At 39.1% G+C, this 20295-nt stretch overlaps 1 protein-coding gene across 1 annotated transcript in view; it reads right to left on the bottom strand.

Moving 5' to 3' along the window:
* ryr2a (ryanodine receptor 2a (cardiac)) overlaps positions 1-20295 on the bottom strand; it is a 509073-nt gene that overhangs the window by 186387 nt on the left and 302391 nt on the right. The window contains exons 52-55 of the mRNA XM_037973568.1: positions 16178-16398; positions 12425-12515; positions 3962-4102; positions 1219-1382 (exon numbers count right to left, since the gene is read on the bottom strand). Coding sequence (XP_037829496.1) covers positions 1219-1382; positions 3962-4102; positions 12425-12515; positions 16178-16398 — 617 coding nt within the window. The remainder of the gene's footprint in view (positions 1-1218; positions 1383-3961; positions 4103-12424; positions 12516-16177; positions 16399-20295) is intronic.

The following is a 20295-nucleotide window of genomic DNA, read 5'->3' as shown; positions in this document are numbered from 1 at the left end:
AGGCAATACTAAGAGCGACAGGAACAAACATCTAACAAGCAACAACAACAATGATCCAGCGGGGTGGTGGAGAAAATGACCAGGTTATATGCACAGGGGATAATATGGGAAGTGGGCACAGGTGAGTGATTACAATGACATACAGGTGGAGATGGGCGTGGCAGACCTAACAGGAAAAGTACTGGGGAGGTGGAGAGTGACAGGGCATAAGCAGGAAAACTAAACTGAAACAAGACAATAATCAAAAACAACAAACTGAAAATACCAGACTATGACACAAAACAAAAATATAAATGCAACACTTTTGTTTTTGGTCCCATTTTTCATGATCTTAACTCAAAGATCTAAGACTTTTTCTATGTACACAAAAGGCCCTTTTCTTTCAAATATTGTTCACAGATTTTCACAAACTGTCAGAAACGTCTTAGGGAAGCTCATTTTTTTTTCAGGAAAGCTCATCTGAATGCTCATCTTCTGACTTGAGTGGGCAAATAGTCACATTCGATAGTGTATGGTTCGTTGGAGAGGTGTTTTCTTCACGGATTAATCCCGGATTTCATTGTACAGGGCAGATTACATCGGCAAACTGCTCACCCACACAATATCCTACATGCAAGCTGCCAACATTGTGAATCGAGTGGGCCACGGTGGTGGTGGGGTGATGGTATGAGCAGGCGTATTTTATGAACAACAAAGACAAGTGCATTTTATTGATGGCATTTTGAATGCACAGAGACTTGATGAGATCCCGAGGCCTATTGTTGTGCCTTTCATCTATGACTATCATCATAGATGATATCATGTTGCAGCATGATAATGTATGGCTCCATGTTGGAAGAATCTGTATACAATTCCTGGAAGCCGAAAACATCCCAGTTCTTACATGTCCAAGAAAAATGCACATTTTAAAGTGGCCTTATATCGTGGCTAGCCTAAGCCACACTTGTGCAATAATCAAGATGCTGATTAGACAGCATCTTGATATGCCACATCTGTGAGGTGGATGGATTATCTTGTCTAAGGAGAAGTGCTCAGTAACACTGATTTACACAAATTTATGAACAATATTTGAGAGAAAGAGACCTGTTGTGTACATAGAAAACATTTCAGATCTTTGAATTAAGCTCAAGAAAGCTCAGGACCAAAACCAAAAGTGTTGCGTTTATGATAGAAACATGAACCTACATTTTAGTTTCTGTTTGTGTACAAGCAGCCTACTTTGTGGTGTCTGCTGGCTGTGGAGTGAAGTTTCCCTCTGAATCCATAGATGACTGTTTCTCCATCATGGCCATGTAGTTCGACTCCATGTAATCTGGAGGAAGAGCTCCAGCCACAGCGCTGAGACATGGCAGAGCCAGCTTGAAAAGCTCTTGGTCATATCGCTATAATGCAACATCAAAACAAAGACAATGGATTTGCTGTGTTTCACATCAATGGGTAACAAGGTGATAATCTTTATTTTAATGCATATCAATAATAATGTTAGATCTGCATTTGGGATGGTTTTCGTCTTCTGTTTTGAGTTTATTCTTTTTGTAATTAGTATTTTTTTCTGTTTCTTTAAGATCCCTGGTGTAAATTTGATTTTTCAATATCTTGTGTCATAAGCCATCTCTCCCTCAGTCAGTCCTTTTCCACAGTTTCCTCCCTTTCCCTTTATATCTGCTCCTGGTATTCCTTAAGCTTAGCTGTCACCACTCACCTCATCAGTCCCAGTCTATTTATTCTCTGAGTCTTCACTTTTCTGCAGTCAGTCCTTTTGGTTTGTTCCCTGTCTGGTTATCCGAATGCTCCTCTTGTTTTTGATTTCTTTTGTATTTACTTCCTTGTCAACAGTTTTGTTTTTTTTACCGGGTACTCTCCGGCAAGTGCCTGGTGGTCGAGCCTTGGCTCCTGAGGCTTGGCTGAGCCAAGCCTGAAAAAGACAAGATACTACCTCCATGTGAGCCCACCACATGCGAGGGGGGCCGTCAATGTCAGGTGCCATGTGAGCTGAGCAACGAGAGAGGGAAGGTCCCTGGCCATGTTGATTCCTGACAACATAAACTAGCTCTAGGAACATGGAATGTCACCTCACTGGTGGGTAAGGAGCCGGAGCTTGTGTGTGAAGTTGAGCAATACCAACTAGATATAGTTAGGCTCACCTCTACACACAGCTTAGGCTGTAGAACACAAGTCCTGGAGTGGTGCTGGATTATCTCCTACTCTGGAATTGCTCAGGGAGAGAGGCATCAGGCGGGTGTGGGTATACTCACAAGCCCCTGGTTGAGCACCTCTGTGTTAGTTTTCCCCAGTGAAAAGCTCAATGATCAATTTTGTAATTGTGTCATCAGACCTGCGGCCCTATGTTTTGGACACTCAGGTAAAGAGAGGGGCAGAGGTGTCAACTGATCACCTGGTGGGGATTCGGGTCCGGTGGCAAGGGAGGCTGCTGAACAAACCTGGGAAATCCAAACGAATAGTGACAGTGAACAGAGCCCCTGTCTGTGAAATTTTTTAACTTACACCTCCGGGAGAGATTTTCACATGTCATGGGGGAGGTCAGGGACATGGAATCTATATGGGACATGTTCAGGGCCTCGTTTGCAGATGCAGCATCCAGGAGCTGTGGTCTGAAGGGACGTTGGTGCCTGTCGCGGCGGCAACCAGAGGACCCACTGGTGGACACCAGCAGTGATGGAGGCCATCAAGTTGTAGAAGAAGGCCTTTAGGGCTTTGGTGTCCTTGAGGACTCCCAAAGCAGCTGACAGGTACAGGGTGGCCAGAAGGACTACAGTTTCTGTGTTTGTGGACGCAAAAACTCAGGCATGGGAAGAATTTAGACAGGCCACAAAAGACTTTCGGATGGCTTCAAAGAGGTTCTGCTAAACCATTCAACAATTCAGAAAGGGAAAGCGGGCCCTGTCTCAGGTCATGCTTGGTCTCAGTGGGGAGCCATTGACCCAGACTGGGGAAATTGTCAAGTGGTGAAAGGAGCATTTCAAGAATCTCCTGAATCTGGCCACCATGTTCACCTTTGAGGAGGAAGAGTCTGGGAACTTGGGGGAAGATAAGTCCATTTCCATGGCAGAGGTCACTGAGGTAGTTAAAAACTCCCCGGTGGCAGGACGAGATTCACCCTGAGCCCGGTGGCAGGATGAGATTTGCCCTTAGTTGCTAATGGCTCTGGACGTTGTGGGGCTGTCATGGTTGACATGTCTCTTCAATGTCACATGGAGGACAGGGACAACGCCTGTGGAGTGGAAGACCAGAGAGGTTGTTTCCATTTTTTAAAAAGGTGGAACGGGGAGTGTGTTTCAACTATTGGTGGATCACACTTCTCAACCTCTCTGGGAAAGTTTACTCCAGGGTGTTGGAAAGGAGGCTTTAATCGATTGTCGAACCTCAGATTTATCCAAGAGAGAAACCCAGTACCAGAAGGCACAACAAAATTAGGGTGCTCACAAAAAGCCACCATGAACCACAAAATTAATAACAATCATTTAATCATTCTGGCAGAAATATAATGATATGCTGCTTGAAAGTTAAAGATTATCAGAAGAAATAAAAAATACATCTGAGGAAATCTGGGGCTGTGGAGAAGTTAGAAAAGAACTGAACTACATTCTTTTCCTAAAGGTTGAATCTCACTGGGTTGAGATAGCTGTAGACTAGTTGGCGACTCAAAATTGCAAGACAATGGATAAAACTTTGCTTGCAGTCTTTATCTTTGTGTGTTTGAGATCAATTTTGTCATGAACATTTTTTGAACGTGTTCAGAAATTACGCAAACAAGACTTTAGGCCTTTGTGTGTCATACACAGAAACAAAAACCCCTGCATATGTTTTGAGACATTTTGGAGAGTCTCTCATGAATGGCATTTGCCTACCAGTTGCCAACCTGCTACATCTGACAAAATTATATAAGTTAAAGATGATCATCAAAATTGTGAGACTATAAATGAAGAGAAATAACCTTTACCTTGTGGGACAAAGCATCAAATATTCCCCAGAACAGTTTTCTGGAGAGATGTAGCTCTTCATCTGATGCTGCTCCAAAATTACCCCACCCTCCAGATAGGCAATAATACTTCCAACAGCGCTCATAGTGATTGGTTAGAAGCTGGGAAAATGACAAGCACATTTGTCAACACTGAACAGACTACAGTTATACAATCCAAAAAGATTACATCAACAAAATCTAGACAAGTTTTAAAAAAAATCTAATAAGGTCTTTCTTTTCCAGCTATTATGGGCAGTGCTTACTATTTTTTTCCTTCTCCCCAACAAAAATCAACTACTAGTTATGTGAAAAAAACAAACTCTAGAGGTGCTTTCTGTATGTTTTTATGTACTTTGTCCAACTGCAGATGTCCTGTTAATGTAGAGATTACCAATTTGCAGACACATCATGATCAATCAACAAAACTAATGAGCTAAGCTGAGCATATTAATATTTATTGCAAGGAGGTATTTCTTCAGGTTGAAGGGATAGGTATGTTTAAACTATCTTGTTTAAGGTATAACAGGAAATGTTCCCACATGTTTGGTCTGGAATCTTTCTGAGATCTCATGCAGACCTAGAAATAAAATCTGTCCTTAACTATCAGATTGCATGCTGCTATTGCTAAATACTGGTGAGAATGGCCTCAATGCACATTGAAAACATTTCCACTCAGACAACATTCAAGACATTTTATCTACATACGTTTGGTAGTATGAACGCTTTCTGTTCTGATCCTCACTGTATGACATCCTGCTGAACTGACTTGACCCCATTGCAGCAGCATCGATGTCTCGTGATAAAATAAATAAAGGTTTGCTCACCTACCAGAATGATTATTGATTCTAAGTTTATTTTATTATTTTCAAACTAAAAAGTTCAAAATAGTCACTACATTTAAAACCCCCCTTCACCACCTTTGAGTTGGTTCAGTCCAACTCAGCCATGATAATAGTCGCTGCATTGCTAACGTAGTGTCACATTAGTAGAAGGAACTTTTGACCCCTTTTCTCTTGTGCAGCTGCAAAACTCAGATGAACTCCTTTGGTAATCCCTCTGTGTATGTGTTTGGGTGGGGGTGGGTCTTTAGTTTATTTTTCCATAAGATTTATATGAGCCACTTGTACAATCTTACAATTGAAAGATCTTAGCTCATAGTAATTGTGTTTACCTATATACATATACTGGACCTTTTGCCTGCCCCCTTGGTAACGTCTCATGCTCTCTGCCTTCCCGGTTACGACCACTGTCTATCCGACTCAGAGTTTGGTTTTACCCCTGTGACCTACCTGGTGAGAACGCCGAGCCTAACCCCCACTCTGGTACTTCTTGCCATCATCATCCACCTATTGACTGGATTCATTCTGCGTCTCACTGCCACCCAGGTTAGTGTCACCAAACTCCCCTCTCTCCCCAGAGCTGCTGCTGGCCCTCCAGTTGTTGAGAGTAACATTCTCTCTGTTGTTTAATAAAACTACGTTAACCTTTCGCTCCCGTGTTGTGGCTGAATTACCAGGTCCTCTTAGTGATTCTTGTCACATTTTAATGCAAAGGTTGATAACACCTTTATGAGTAACTGTACTTAATTCTATAAATGCCCACCCCCAGGGGGTGCTATAAATGTGAGCAGTTTTTATCCTAGCAATGCAGAAATAATTGAAAACCAAATCAAAGACACATATTGAGGAGGACACTCTGACTGTGTTCCCCCAATATGGCAATGACTGACTGAAGTGGGTGTGGCCTATGAGCAAAGAACCTGTGTTTTTTAGTTAAAACAAAAATTCACGAAACAACCAATGTTTCTCCTACCAAACTACAATTTTCACAATGCATTCCTTGAATGGCCCCAAATATTCCGGATAAAGAAGCCAATACCCCATTTTGAAGTAACTACTTTTTCAGAAAAATGGAAAGTGTCAAAATATTTGTACCTCTACAACTGTTATGTTAATCACCACACAAATCAGCATGCCTTTTCTATAGACTATTCCTGTAAAGTTGTAACACTTTCTTTTAAATCAGTAAAATAATTAACATATTTTAGAATTTTGAATGTTTGTGCGACTGAAGCATAATGCTTATTATCTTTTAAGTCAAAGAATTGTCTACAAGAAAATTTAGGCATCCACCAGACCAATCTGATTTTTTTCAATTTCTTTGAACTCTTGATGTTTTATGAAATTTTTAATTTTACTACCAATACTTGCAAATGTGTTAAATTGGGGTTTCTGGCCTTCCCTCTGCCATAAAGTTTTTGCTTAGCTTAGAACCTTTGCATTTCATTGAAGTGTAAGTTAAAAGCCCTGTCCAAAGCTTAGCAACAATTAACCACTAGGAGGCCCTAAAAGCACAACAACCCTATAAAATATAATGCTTTAGCCCCTAGTTCCTAAATTATAAGTCAAATATAACTTTTAAGTATATATAAACACCCAGCCTAACCTATTTCTTTTCACACAGATTGGTCCACTTCACTTCAAACTTGAGTCCTCTTCCAGAAGCTTGCGAGCTTGAGGGTTCTGTGCAGTAGCTTGGCTGTTTCTAAAGATCCCTGAGGTTGTTCCTGGGTCAAAGAGGAGCCACTATTTCAATTAGGAGTTCACAGCCTATGACCACTGGCATCACTGAGGTTGTTGAAGCCACTTGGGATTGCTACATCTATCAACAATTCCTTTTCTGTAGCTTGTTAACCACTACAATGTTTGATACATTATCCATCACCTGTTTGTCAGTCTGGATCTGGAAGTAACAGAATCCTAGATCTGCCATTTTCCATCATGCTTAGTGGAATCTCTCTCTTTGACCGTGGGACCTGCCGTCTGTATTTGGTACAGATGTTCTTGTACACTATTCCAGCCACTTAGTCATGGTGTTTCATGCATGTTTTGCCTGCCTGCATTTTACATCCTGCTATTATGTGCTGAACTGTCTCATAGTCATCTTTGCACATCCTGTGTTTTGGGTTCTGTCTGGTGTGGTAGACACCAGCTTCTGCTTTCATGCTGCCATGTTTAATTTGTGTGTGTGTGTGTGTAAGTATTTATGTATGATCCATGGATTAAATATCCCTGCTCCAATCATTTTAGGTTAAAAAAGTCCCTCTGCTTTGGCTGAGAGGGCATGAAACTCTTGAAGTTTTTGCAAGAAAATAGTTTCAAATATGCTACAGCATTCCTTTGAAGCTTTTAAGTGCTATAATATTATGGATTTAATGTCACTGCCAATCAACAGTCATCAGTGTATAATTGAAAAACTTTAATAAATATGGATTGATTATCATCAGAATGGACAAATGTTCTTTCAGATACTTTATTTTGTCGTTTTGGCTGTCCATCTTGAGTTTCATGTATCATGAGTATCAGTATTATTCAACATGGACACGGACAACATATTTTAAGATGGATTACCGGTAGGTGCTTGTAAATATTTAACTTTAGTGAAAAAAGATTGACACAATTTTAAACATCTCAAAATGAGTAAAATCCTACATTAATAAAAGTATTAATTAATATTTCCTATTTCTACATAACTGATTTTATTCATTTTTATGTAGTAAATGTTTATATACATAAATACAGTATAACAAAAGAGTAGAGGTGCTACCTTTGGTTACCCTCAAACACATGCTATAGACCATATATACATATATGAAAGTGTCGCAATGTGTCATAAGATGTGCTGGTGTAAATTCTCAGTCATCCAGGACATTGTAAAAAAAACAAAACAACAGGACTGATACGTCTTCAGCTACAGAAAAGAAGTGCAGTTGTTTTTGTTTTTTAACCTCCTTTGTATTTGTCATTATGTGTCAATTGTCATTAATAGAGCCTTGGGGGTGGGGTGGGCAATTCATACTGTGGCATGCACCTCACTAAAAAAAGTTTGGCGAGGCCAATGACTCAGCCAATATTACACATATTGAGCTAAAATTGGCGTGGTACTTGATGAATGACTTTCCAAATACATACTCAGAGCAGTAACTGAACACGTGAGATTTGTTTTAAAATCTTTTTCAATACGTATTGGGGTCAACTGCATTTGCCTGTTTGCAAAATATTTCATGAATCACTGGACAGATTTTATTTAATCACTCACAAAGTAATCATTCAGTGTTTTGCACAATATAAAATTCCCCTCTGCAGAGTCACCATCTTAACATGGTGGAAGGATTTGAGCACCCCCGTGACTCTGGGGGCTATGTTGTCTGGGGCATTTGCCCATGTTAGGATCCCCCATGAGAAACTGGTCTCAGGTGAGGGGTCGGACAAAGAACGATTCAAAAACATTGATGGATAAACAGCAGAGGCATTAGCGCACATTGCCTGGAAAAGAGAAATCGGGCCATAACAAACACCATGTTTGAGCATAGGGTAGTTTATAAGTGTACTTGGTACCAGGCCACCTTAGGCCAAAGGTCTATGATTGATTTTGTATTAGTGTCATCAGACCTGTGGCCCTATGTTTTGGAAATAGGGCCGCAGGGGCAGAACTGTCAATTGATCACCACCTGGTGGTAAGGTAAATCTGGTGGCAGGGGAGCCTCGTAAACCCAAACAAATAGTAAGGGTGAACTGGGAACGTCTTGCAGAGGCCCTGGCAAAGTTTAATCCAGGGTGTTGGAAGGGAGGCTTCGATTGATTGTCGAACCTCGGATCCAGGAGGAGCAGTGTGGCTTTCGTTTTGGTCGTGGAACAGTGGACTGGATCTTCACCCTTGCAGGGTTGCTAAGGGGGTCATGGGAGTTTGATTCTCCAGTCTACATGTGTGAAGGATTATGGCCGTGTTCCACGAGGCATTCTGTGTGGGGTGCTGAAGGAGTATGTGGTGCCTGGGTTGTTTTTAAGGACTATCCAGTCTCTGTATAACCAAAGCAGAAGCTGTGTTTGCATTCTTGGCAAAAAGTAGAGCTTGTTGTCTGTGCGGGTTGAACTCTGCTAGGGCTGTCCCTCGTCTCTGATCCTGTTTGTGGTGTTCTCAGGCACAGTCGTTGACACACTCCTGTGTCTGGTTTGGGAACCTCAGGGTCTCATATTTGCTTTTTGCAGGTGGTGATGTGGTTCTGTTTGCGTCTTTAAGCAATGTCTTTTAGTGTGCACTGGGACAGTTCGCAGCAGAGTGTGAAGTGGTTGGGACGAGTGTCAGCTCCTCTAAGTCCAAGGCCATGTTTTTTAACTGTAAAAGAGTGGAATGTTCCCTCTAGGTCAGGGCTGAGTCTTTGCTTCAAGTGGAGGAGTTCAAGTATCTGTGAGTCTTGTTCAGAAGTGATGGTGGGATGGAGTGGGAGATGGATCAATGGATTGGTGCCTCATCTTCAGTAATGAGAGCATTGCTCTGATAGGTTGTGGTGAAGAAAGAGTTGAGTCAAAAGGCAAAACTCTCGATTTACTGGTCCATCTATGTTCCAACCCTTATCTAACAATTGAAGTTAAACAACCATTTCTTACACTGACCTATGATCTCTTAAAATATATATTTGAATGGTTAGTTTTATTATTATTTGCATTTCAGTAAAAATCTACATGTCTGCGCTTTAAAGGGATATTTTAGAAATGTATGGTTCTGTGGAAAGGTTATAAACAATTAATTTCTCGCCTGTTATCAATAGCTTTTTGAACAACCTTAATCTGAAGAAATGGACTTTAATTCTGACTGAACTGCCAAGCTAATGGCTATAGTGAATTTCCAAGTCCGAGACCAAAGTGGACCTTTGCCATCTTAAAACAACTCCAGATTTAAAAAAAAAAAATCACCATTGGACATTTACACATGCCACCACTTTTCCCATGTGTTCCCCTGCTGGGGCCCCTAACCTGGCTCTGATCAATAATCAGTATTTGATATGGTATCATATGACTTCAACTAGTAACATTATTTATCCTGCCCCTTAACTTAGTGTTTGGTTATGGTGATCAAAATACACAGTGGCAGCCTTTTTGTGATGAGAGAAACATGTTAGTGATGTTTTATGTAAAAGCTTAAAGTGTAAACAGCATGAATAGAGATGGGATAATCATGACCACAATTTCCTTGCCTATTTCTGACCCTGTGCTTCACTGTTGAGGTAACTGATGCTAACTGCTATGCTAATGTTCAGTACTGAAATTCTTGACTTATGCTAAAAGTGTTAGCACATGAGTATGCTAGCAAAATATTCATTGCTGGCGATGTTTATTGTTAAAAGTTAAAGTAAACTGAATGGATAGAGACTGGACATTCTTGAAAGTAGCGGGCTAACAGCATTTTGTCTTAAACTGGGTTTTTTGGCATTGCCTCTGTAATAATGTTTTTTATTAGCTTATAACTTTTCCAATTCATTATTATGCAAATAAAAGCCCTGTACAAAGCTGAGCAAAGTTTGGCTACTTACAGCTGCTAAAACTACGACAACCATACATGTTAAAAATTGATTTTTGGAGTGTTTCAAAACTTGAGAAAGATAATGTCTCATAATTTAGGAGCTTTGTGACACAGTTACCCCACAAAATACTCATTATCAAATTTCCGCACTATAGGGCACACTGGATTATAAGGCGCACTGTCAATGAATGATCCATTTTCAAATTTTTGTCACATATAAAGGCACACCGGACTAAAAGGCTCATTAAGCGAAACAAAACAGGATCCTGTCTTTTCAGAGAAGGCGTTCTTCACTCCCCGGAGGTCCAGGTGTACTCGAAGCGGACGTCTGCCGGACATGTAAAAAAGAAATATTTATTTTTTTATTCTTTCCCTAAGCCCTCATTTGACACCTAATAACGTGTACTAAAATGTTATTTATGTTATTTCGTAAGAGAAACAACATGACAAGCCCTCCAGACACCTCGTTACCTTTGACCTTTTACCCCTGTGATGCACGAAGACGCAGTTGCCCCTCCTACAGTGAGATGAAGCGGCTAACGGACCTCAACGTATATTGGTATTGTTCCAGATTCCAGAACAGTTTTTGTTCAATAAAGCAGTAAGTGAAAGAAATTTTAAGATTTAAGTAGGCCAACTACTTGTCAGCCAATGAAACAACCTTGTATCATTTCTGCTTCAGTTTGAGCAGCAGTTAAAGCAGAGAGGGAATGAAAACAGAAACCATCAGAAACAGAAGAGAACAAAAAAAACAAATACATTCTTCTTGATTCTTTATTTAACCATGCTTAAAAGCTGGAAGTTTTTTTAAACAGGTGAATCACTCAGATTGTCATGAACCGAGGAGAAGGAGGCTGACCCAGTATGCAGACTCATGATGAAAATAAACTAATTTATTTAGAAACAAAAACAAAGAGCTGACGGGGCAGCAAACAAAACCTAAACTAAACCAGGAACTAAACAGGAACAGGACAACCAGGAGACAAGGGGCGTTGAGAAGCAACAACAACCAGAAATACAGCACATCGGGGAGGCAAGAATGGACCAGCAAGTAAGTGGAGAAAGTGACTGGGTTTTAAAGACAGGATAATGATGGGAAGTGGGCACAGGTGAGTGATTACAATTGTTGGCAGGTGTAGATGGGCGTGGCAGGAAAACCAGAGACTGACTGAGGAGGAGTGAATGTAGCAGGAAACAAAGACACGAGGAACAAGAACTGAACTAAGACCAGGACAAATACAGGAACCAAATAATCAAAACACAGAAAGCACAATATAAACCCAAACCCTGACACAGATGGAAAAGAAGAGATTGGATAATAACCTTTAAAGATTCAGTTTGCGGGAAAAAAGCAAGACAAGAGACAGAAATAAATAACAAGAGACATGTGGGCTCCAGTCAACGCAGGGAGGATGAGACAATGAGGAAAAAAGAGAGGCTTGACTGACAAGGAAAAACGAAGAGGAGGGATCGAAGAAAATGTATACAGGTACTTACAAAATACACAGAAACACAAATAGAAGAGGTATAACTATAAAGTCTGGTGGTCAGTTCAGTGTCAGTAGGCTTTTTTCATGGGGACATGTAACACTAAGGTAATGTGTCAACAATTCATTTTTGTTTTTCCCTTCCACATTAAAGTTTGTCCAGTAAATACTAAAAACATACCCGTTGGATTCAAGACCTTTTTTCTGGAGAAATGTGTTGCGTACGAAAGAGCTTTAAGGGGCTAGACTAGTGAGAGCTTGCCGCACTTACACTGTCGTTTTTTGAGAAAATTGAAGGCTTTTAAGTGTGCCTTATAGTCTGGAAAATATGGTACTAAAGATTATAAAAAAACACTGATGTTTTCTTGTTTTTGAACATTCATTGGCAATGTTCTACTAAAATAATCATGTCATTATAAAAACTAACTTTTTGGTGTGTTCTGGGTTTTCTATTATTGTCATAATGAACAGACATCACCTCTCTGCAAAGGACTACACTCAATCAAATAAACTTCATTAGCAGTACAGAAAGTCAACTGCACTAACAAGCTTTGGGTGATGAACAGAACACAGACACAAAGGACAGGTTTCTCACCTTTAGAGGCATCTTGGTATGTTCATTAAGCAGGGGTACATCAAAAACCAGCCTCCTGAGGAGGTGCTGCATCATGGAAGGCCTTAGTTTACTGCATATTATGAGGGCAAAACACATTAGCTGGAGATTTATGCAAACACTAAACACATGTTTAAGAAGAAAAACATGGTAAATTCAATGTTGAACCTGACTTTGGTCAGGGGTTAAATTAATTTTCTACAATGAAAAAACATGAAAAGAAGTCTGGAGCTGAGCCCCAGCACTGAAGTTGGAGTTGCATCATAGTATACATCTTAACCAATTAACTTTTTTTCATGTTTTTTTGTTGTGAGTAAATAAAATAACTTTTGAACAATTAAAACAGTGAATAAACTCTTTTGTGTTTTGTTTTTTTTCTGCTGTGGAAAACCAGATATCATGAACTCCTGCCTATCACAATTCTGAGTAAAAAATCAAAAATTCCAGAGTGCCACACTGATTTTATCCTCAGTAATGTCGGCACTCATTGGTCAGTCATTTTTAGTCATTTGTGCATTAGGCCCTGTCCACACAGGACTGCTGTCTTTCCAAAACAGTCATTTTCCTCATAAACACAGTACTATTTCTAGAAGTGTTTTCATCCACACAGAAACACAAATCAACTCAAACTCTGCAGTAACTATGCCATGCCGGAATGTAGCACCCCAGAAACAGTAAAGAAGTGGAGCAGACACTGTAAACACAAGAAAAAGACACATGGCTACAAGAGCTAAAACGGAATTGTTTTTGTGAACTGATGACAAAATGGAATTTCTGCTTTATGTCTCATTAAACTACTACTGACAACGTTGTATCAGTCCAAATCAACAGATATAATGGACCCTTTCAGGCCCAATATCCAGGGAGAGAGGGAAGGAAACGCTTTCTTCATAATGTTTAAAGAGTTCCGGGTAAATTATTTATACACAAGTGTCTGTCTTTTAAAATCATTCTCATGTTCTATGTTTTTAAAATGTATATTTGATGTACAGTATAATGTTTCTTTTTCTGTAGCCTTTGTTTTACTATTGTTAACAGTTCAGTAAAGATAAAAACATTTTTGGCTTTAATTATTTAGTGAAACAGTTTTTTTCCCTCTGCTTTATTCAAGGCAACGTTATTGTTCATCAGTCTTGTCTGTAGTTTTGCTGTAGTTGAGAAACTAGCATCTGGAACACAAATACAAGCATATCATTGTTGTGGTCATAGCTTAGGTAGTATAGTGGATCAAAACTAACATAATTACAAATAAACACAGAAACATATATTTTGTTTTGCCTTTTCCTTATACAAGCATTTGTTCTTTTTACATTTCCTCATCTCCTCTTTTTACTTTACCATATGCATGTCTGCCTCATTATGCAAATGAGGAGGGCTGCCTTCTTGGTCCAGCTCTTCTACTATTGCTCAATAAACATGAAGAAGCAGGATCTATGTGCAGATCGATTGTGCATGCCTGTGCTTTTGGCTGTTTCAGGAGAACGCCTAATTTGAGAGGAAGTGAAGTCCTAGCAGAGATGTCTCAGACAACTGCAGAAGAGCTAGCATGTTGCTAGGTTCGCTGAAAGCAATGCAGTCAGTAATGACTATTTATTGTTTCCCTTTCCAAACCTCCAGAGTGCAGACAAGGCGCGCTTTAATACCACTCACACCTGTGTGCACTACCTTGCGGGGCCGCGCCCGACCAGCTTTTGGCAGACCATCACTTTTCAGCACGACACTGGTCATCCTTCTTTCAAATGGTGTCAGTTTGGGTACGCCCTTACCCTCACCTGTGGCTGGCATGCTCTGGCAGTGGCCGGTTAGTCTCTTTTTTGCCTCCACCCTAAAATCTGACCACTTATTCTTCACCTTGGCCGTAGTCCTCTCTGTCTCCCTGAATTAACAGTGATAACAACGTGTTGCCACTCACAACGCTTCTTTTATTTGTAAAGCCACTACTGCAGCTCCCACAAATTATATATTTATATACATTTCTTGACAAAAATGCATGTGTAAATGTGTAAGGAAAAAGAAAAAGAAAAAATATCTATTTCTGCTTTTATTTTAATTATGTCAGTTATGTCAAAAAACCCTGAATGCAGACTCATTTTGAAATAACTAAAATATAACTAAAAATATACATATATAATTTTAAAAGAAAACAGAAAACCAAAGGGCTGATGTGGCAGCATAACCAAAAACTTACAAAGGTCCAAGTAGCTGGGAACACAAGAGGTGGGACATGAGGAAGACCAGTGTGTAACAGCAAAAAACAAACCAGTAAGTGGAAAACATGAACAGGTTTTAAAGGCAGATGATGATGAGGTAAGTGGACAGGTGAGTAATTACTAACTTGGGGCAGGTGTAAATGGGCATGGCCAGCAAACCAGTAATAGGCAGAGGACAGGTGAATAATGAGAGGAACACTAGAGTACACGGGGCAGACTACACAACAAGGGAAGGACAAAACATGGATTACAAGAACCCAAATAAAACTATAGAAACACAAGTGAAAATAAAACACAACACACAAGAACTAAATATTAAACTAAACACAAGATTAACCAGAATGACAACAGAGCTACAGAAAATACGAAGAAACTATAAACCTAAATACAAAAAGAAACTCTAGGAAACCCAAATGCTGACAGTAGGAGAGACTTTGAGATCATCATTTTCAAAAGTTTGTGTTTAAGCTGTCCAGACAAGAGCATTGCATTTAAGGACTTCCTCACTCTGGAACCCATTAAAAATGTATAGTTAGGGGCTCCTAAAATTACATTTCTGTGTGGATAAAAGCCTAAACCATTTTTTTAAACTCATGAATAGGGCCTAAGACATTGTTTATTTTGGTGGTAATACAACTCTTACTAATTCACTGTCTTATTACAAATTAATTTCTTTATTTACTCAATAAATCATTTTTTAATTTAAGTACAAAAACTGAACAACAAAAATTTTTGTTGTCAGATATGCTATGTCATGTCTTCAAATATGTCAGTTTTTTTTCTGTAGGCATTTTCACAAAACACTTCAAGCTGGGACTGAGACACCTTGGTTTTATTTTTGAATGGACCAAGGAAGCATGAGGGCTGAAGACAACACTCCACTGATGTGCCTTTGTGCTCCTAGGTGAGGTATTAACAGAGCATAACAGTTGACATGTCAGAAGATAAACCGGTTTTCCAGTTCAGTGATGTAATGTAGTGGCAACATACTGTCAATGTGACCATCTGGTTGCCAATTTTAAAAGCCTAGACTGCAAAAAACATATTCAGTACTGAAAAGAAGATTGATAATGACACGAACTTTGCAGTTAAAAATTGGTTAATCACAAACGGGGTTGCTAAACTGAATTAATTTTGTCATATTTTGAAAATAATATGAAAAGACATTCATCACATATTTATGGCGTAGTGCTATCAATGCAGCTGAGTTCTACTTCATGCCTTATTTGGTTCCACAAAGCTCACTTCATTTCTGAAAGCTCATTTTTCTGCAGGATGTAGCTGGCTTGACAAGCGATTTATAAATGGTCAGAGGCAAATGGCCACAAGACAAACTGATCTTTGTGGCCATTTCAAGGAACTGTTTTGTGAAAGTGCCCTTTAGTGACTTCTCTACATTTTTATAATTTCTGTATTGTAGCCAAATTGTTACTGTATCGAAACAGGTAAATTGGACCCAAATCATACTGTAACCTTCTTATATAAACTATAAACACTCATTTTAGTAGAAGCAGTGTGGCCTTACCTACAAATGGCGAGAAGACACTCTTCTATGGCATCCCTTTGAGCTTTAGTAAGACAACAGCCTTTGGAGAGACGGTAAACCGTATGGAGGAGGGAGTCGATTAAGGAGGCAAACGGTTCTGTCCCCGCAAACAGAGGAGCACATTTAGTGAGGAGCGGCAATACTGCTGTACACAGGTACCTGTTGAGGGCCAGAGCCATATCTGTGGCACTGAGAGCAGCCTGACATGTACAGAGAGACAGAGAAAGAGAGAAATGATGCATAGGCATGTGCTCCTGTATGTTATAGTATTTATGCAGTAGAGCTGAACATGAATAATAAAAAAAAACAATCTAAACAACATGCTTCTAATAAAACATTTAAAAGTTGTCTCAGTATTTATCAGCAAAATGTAAATGTTGCAAGATCCAAATATATTTAATCTTCATTAGTTTTAAAACTCTCAGACTAGATAGACTAAAAACACCTGGTTTTAGCTTCAACTTTTGTGCCTCATTTGCCCCACTATCTGCTCTGCTTCCATGTTGTATTCACAAGGAAAATAGTGGGAATGACATATCAGTATAAACATGCCCAGCAAGTTCAGCGGGTACAAGCACTCTTTTTCCATTGAAACACAGCTGTCTTTGATGCACATTCTAAAAATGATTTTCTACCACAAACCCAACAGGTACAAAACTGACAGAAAGAAAAAGACATCTGGGTAGTAATATATAGCTCAGCCTAATACATACCTAGAATATATCTGGTATGTACCTGTTTTGTATTGGTTATGTGCTAGATACATTTTAGGTACGTAAGCAGCAAGTACTTACCCTGTAGATAACAAATACATATTGCTATGTACCAGGTAAGTACTCTGTAGGTAACAGGTAAGTAAATGGTAAATTGTCTGTAAGTATAACTATATAGCACCTTTCTAGCCAAACAGGCTACTGAAAGTGCATTACAACACAATTTGTGCCCTCATTTACCTATCTACAAACAAATTCATACAACACTCCATTGAATCTGAATAAATTATTCTATAGTCTAATCGGTGCTTTAGATCATATTAATGTGGCATACTGGTGGAATCGAACCTCCAACTACCTCATTGGAGAACAACTGCTCTAACCACTGACCCACGGCTCCCCAAGTATCTGGTACCTGGTAAGTACGAGATACTTACCAGATACTAACCCAGTAAGTACCAGATACACACCAGGCAAATATCAGGTATGTGCTCAGAAGATACCAGGGATGTACCTATTAAGTAACGTGTACGTACCAAGTAGGTGCCAGGTATGTGAACGGTAAGTAACAGGATCGTATTGGGTAAGTAACCATGTAACCCTGAAAGAACCAGGTACATAACAGATATATACCCCATAAGTACCTAGGTAAGTACCTGGTATGTACTAAATAAGTACCAGCTATATACATTTTAAGTGCCAGGTAAGTACTTAGTACGTACTAGGTATATACCCTGTGTTAAGTACATATGCAGTACATTTTAGGTCAGTACCAGGTATATACTGATTAAAGATGAAAAGTAGTGAATTACATTAACTCACTTTACTGTAATTGCGTATCAATTTAGTTTATTTTGTACTTTTATAGTCTATTTTAATTTCTTTACCTTAACTGGAGTGTTTTATTTAAAGTATTTTACCTTAACTGGAGTGTTTTATTTGAAGTATTTTACAATTTGTTACATTTGAAATCCCTTCCAATTTAGTTAAAAAAAATTAATGTAAAAGTGCACATTAAAATCAGGAGGAGAAAAAAATGCACACCACAAGCACTTGCAGTGACTGGGTATGTTTTCTACCAGTCAGTCAGTGTATCGTCCGGCTGGAAGTAAAGACAGGCCATGAAGGAGGAGATCGCCTGTTAAATAAAGCTGTAGAGATTGTGTATAAACTCTGACCACTCGATGCGCCACTTTGTTGCTGGAGTGAGAGAAACTAAGCAGAAACTAAGCAGACATGCACTTGTCAGCATATTACCTGTCAAATGGGGAAAAGCTAAACCTCCACCCCATAATCTGTTGAAACTGAACTAAGAATAATGAAATAAACTCCTGAAACATCTGGACATATTTAAGAGACACTGTGGCTCCAAGTTAAAAAGAAGGAAGCTGCTTCATTCTGTTGTTGGCTGTGTTAGCGCAGCCTCACATAGTTGTGAGTTTAAAACATACTTGTATCATTCTTCTGTAACTAAAACAAGCCTTCAATAATTTAAGAAGATGTTTTGTAAAAAAATAGTCATAAGTTATCTAGCTCTGCAGTAGCTGGTAACTAGCTAACACTGTTGTCTGAGGTGATCATGAGCAGAGACCATTATTAACTCCCAAGCTCACAATAAAAATATCTCAGAGAATCAATAAATGGACAATGCCTGGTGTAGTTAAAACATACAGCCTGAAGAAAAAAAAATATAAACAACAACAATAATAATAATAATATATAATTTCTTTGATTGATAACTTTACTTACAATTTCTTTATGTCAGTAGACCTGTTATACACCAGCTGATAATATTTGGAAGAGCATATTTTATCAGAATTCAGTTATAGAATGTAGAAAAAAGGTCAGGGTCAAAAATAAAAGAGCTAGGTATCCATGACCATTCTGGGCAATAATTTCCCAATCTATGAAATGCTGCAGGCTATGACCCCTACAAAGGACATTCAAAATGTGTTGGAAGGTGAGTGGTTGTCAATGATTCATGTGGGAGTTGGTGGTGTGACTGGAGGGCAGAGAGTACTAGTTGTGACTGATTTAATCTGTGTGATGTAAAAAGCTGGTTTAATTCTCATGGAGGCAGGGAGCTTGAGGTGGACAGAGGATGAATTAAAAAATAGCTTTGGTTTTGAATAAATAAATCTGGGGGCCTGTTTTCGAGTGGTGTCTTTTAATGGAATATCTTGTGATGAATGCCATACCTTCTCACCAGGGACATATTGTGGAGCTGGAATCCTGTGTTTGTAAGCCATTTATGTTTTAGTCTGCAGTTCAAGGTAGTGATGACTTGGTCTGGCACCAGATTATTCTGCAATGTCTCAAATGGTGCTGAACAGAGGGAAATATAATTTCTAAATCCAGACTGGGGAAAACAGGAGGCTGATAACCTAATGATATCAGGTACGGGGGAGAGGGAGGTGAACCCAGATTCCAGACTCATCTTAAAAAGGAAACTAATTTATTAACATAAATGGAAAACCAAAACAAACGGTTGACGTGGCAGCAAAATGCAAACAATAACAAAAATCCCAAAACTATGAAACAAAGTGCAAGGCAAGGCAAGGAATGGAACTTGGTAGAGAGCAAGAGCGATAACCAAAAGGAATGACCCAGTGAGCATGTGACAGCTCTTCCTGCTGTCACACACACTAAAGATAATGGTAACTGTTTTATTCTTTTTGGTTTTCATTATTGTGAGTTTACATATTAAAGATTAGGTAGTTTTAGATTTTCATTTTCAATTAAACTTGTTTTTAGCCTGACTCTTTAGTTAACTATTTGCAGTGCACACATTTAGTTAACTTTATTTGTCAGTTGGCTATATTGTTTTTGATATGCAACAGATTAACTTTCTTTTTGTTTGAGTTACCAGTTTCCTTTGGAGTTGCTGCTGGGGTGCCACAAAGAAGAATCCCAGCCACTTTTCTTCTCCTTATATGGCATAATCTTTTCAGTGGGCCATACCATTCATTTGTAAGGGGAGGGGAAATTTATTTATTACTTGTTTAGTTTTCTTCTGTTGTGGGTCACCTAGTTCTGTTATGGGTCACTAGTTTTGTGTAGTAGTATTTGTTTTATTTAAGTTGTTAGTATTTCTGACCAGTATTAAGTTTTTGTATGTTAGTTTGTTAATTATTTACCCCTTGTGTGTCAGCAGTGGTCTGATCAGCCACTATTTAAGTTTCCCTCATGTCTTGTTTAGGAGGTCAGTTTTTTGTGCTCGAGCTGTGTGGGTTGCTGCCTGGGTTAAGGTCTGTTGTATTCACTTTTGTGTTAGACCCAATTCATTATTTTGAAACATTTTTTTCCTGACATTTTGTAATAAATTAAGAAGCTTTTTTGAACCTATTCATTGTTTCTTTGGCTGGTCTGTGCAAATTCCTGACA

The sequence above is a fragment of the Kryptolebias marmoratus genome, linkage group LG2 (genome assembly GCF_001649575.2).
Source record: "Kryptolebias marmoratus isolate JLee-2015 linkage group LG2, ASM164957v2, whole genome shotgun sequence".
NCBI classification, from domain to species: domain Eukaryota; kingdom Metazoa; phylum Chordata; class Actinopteri; order Cyprinodontiformes; family Rivulidae; genus Kryptolebias; species Kryptolebias marmoratus.
This window is presented reverse-complemented; position numbering and strand designations above follow the sequence as displayed.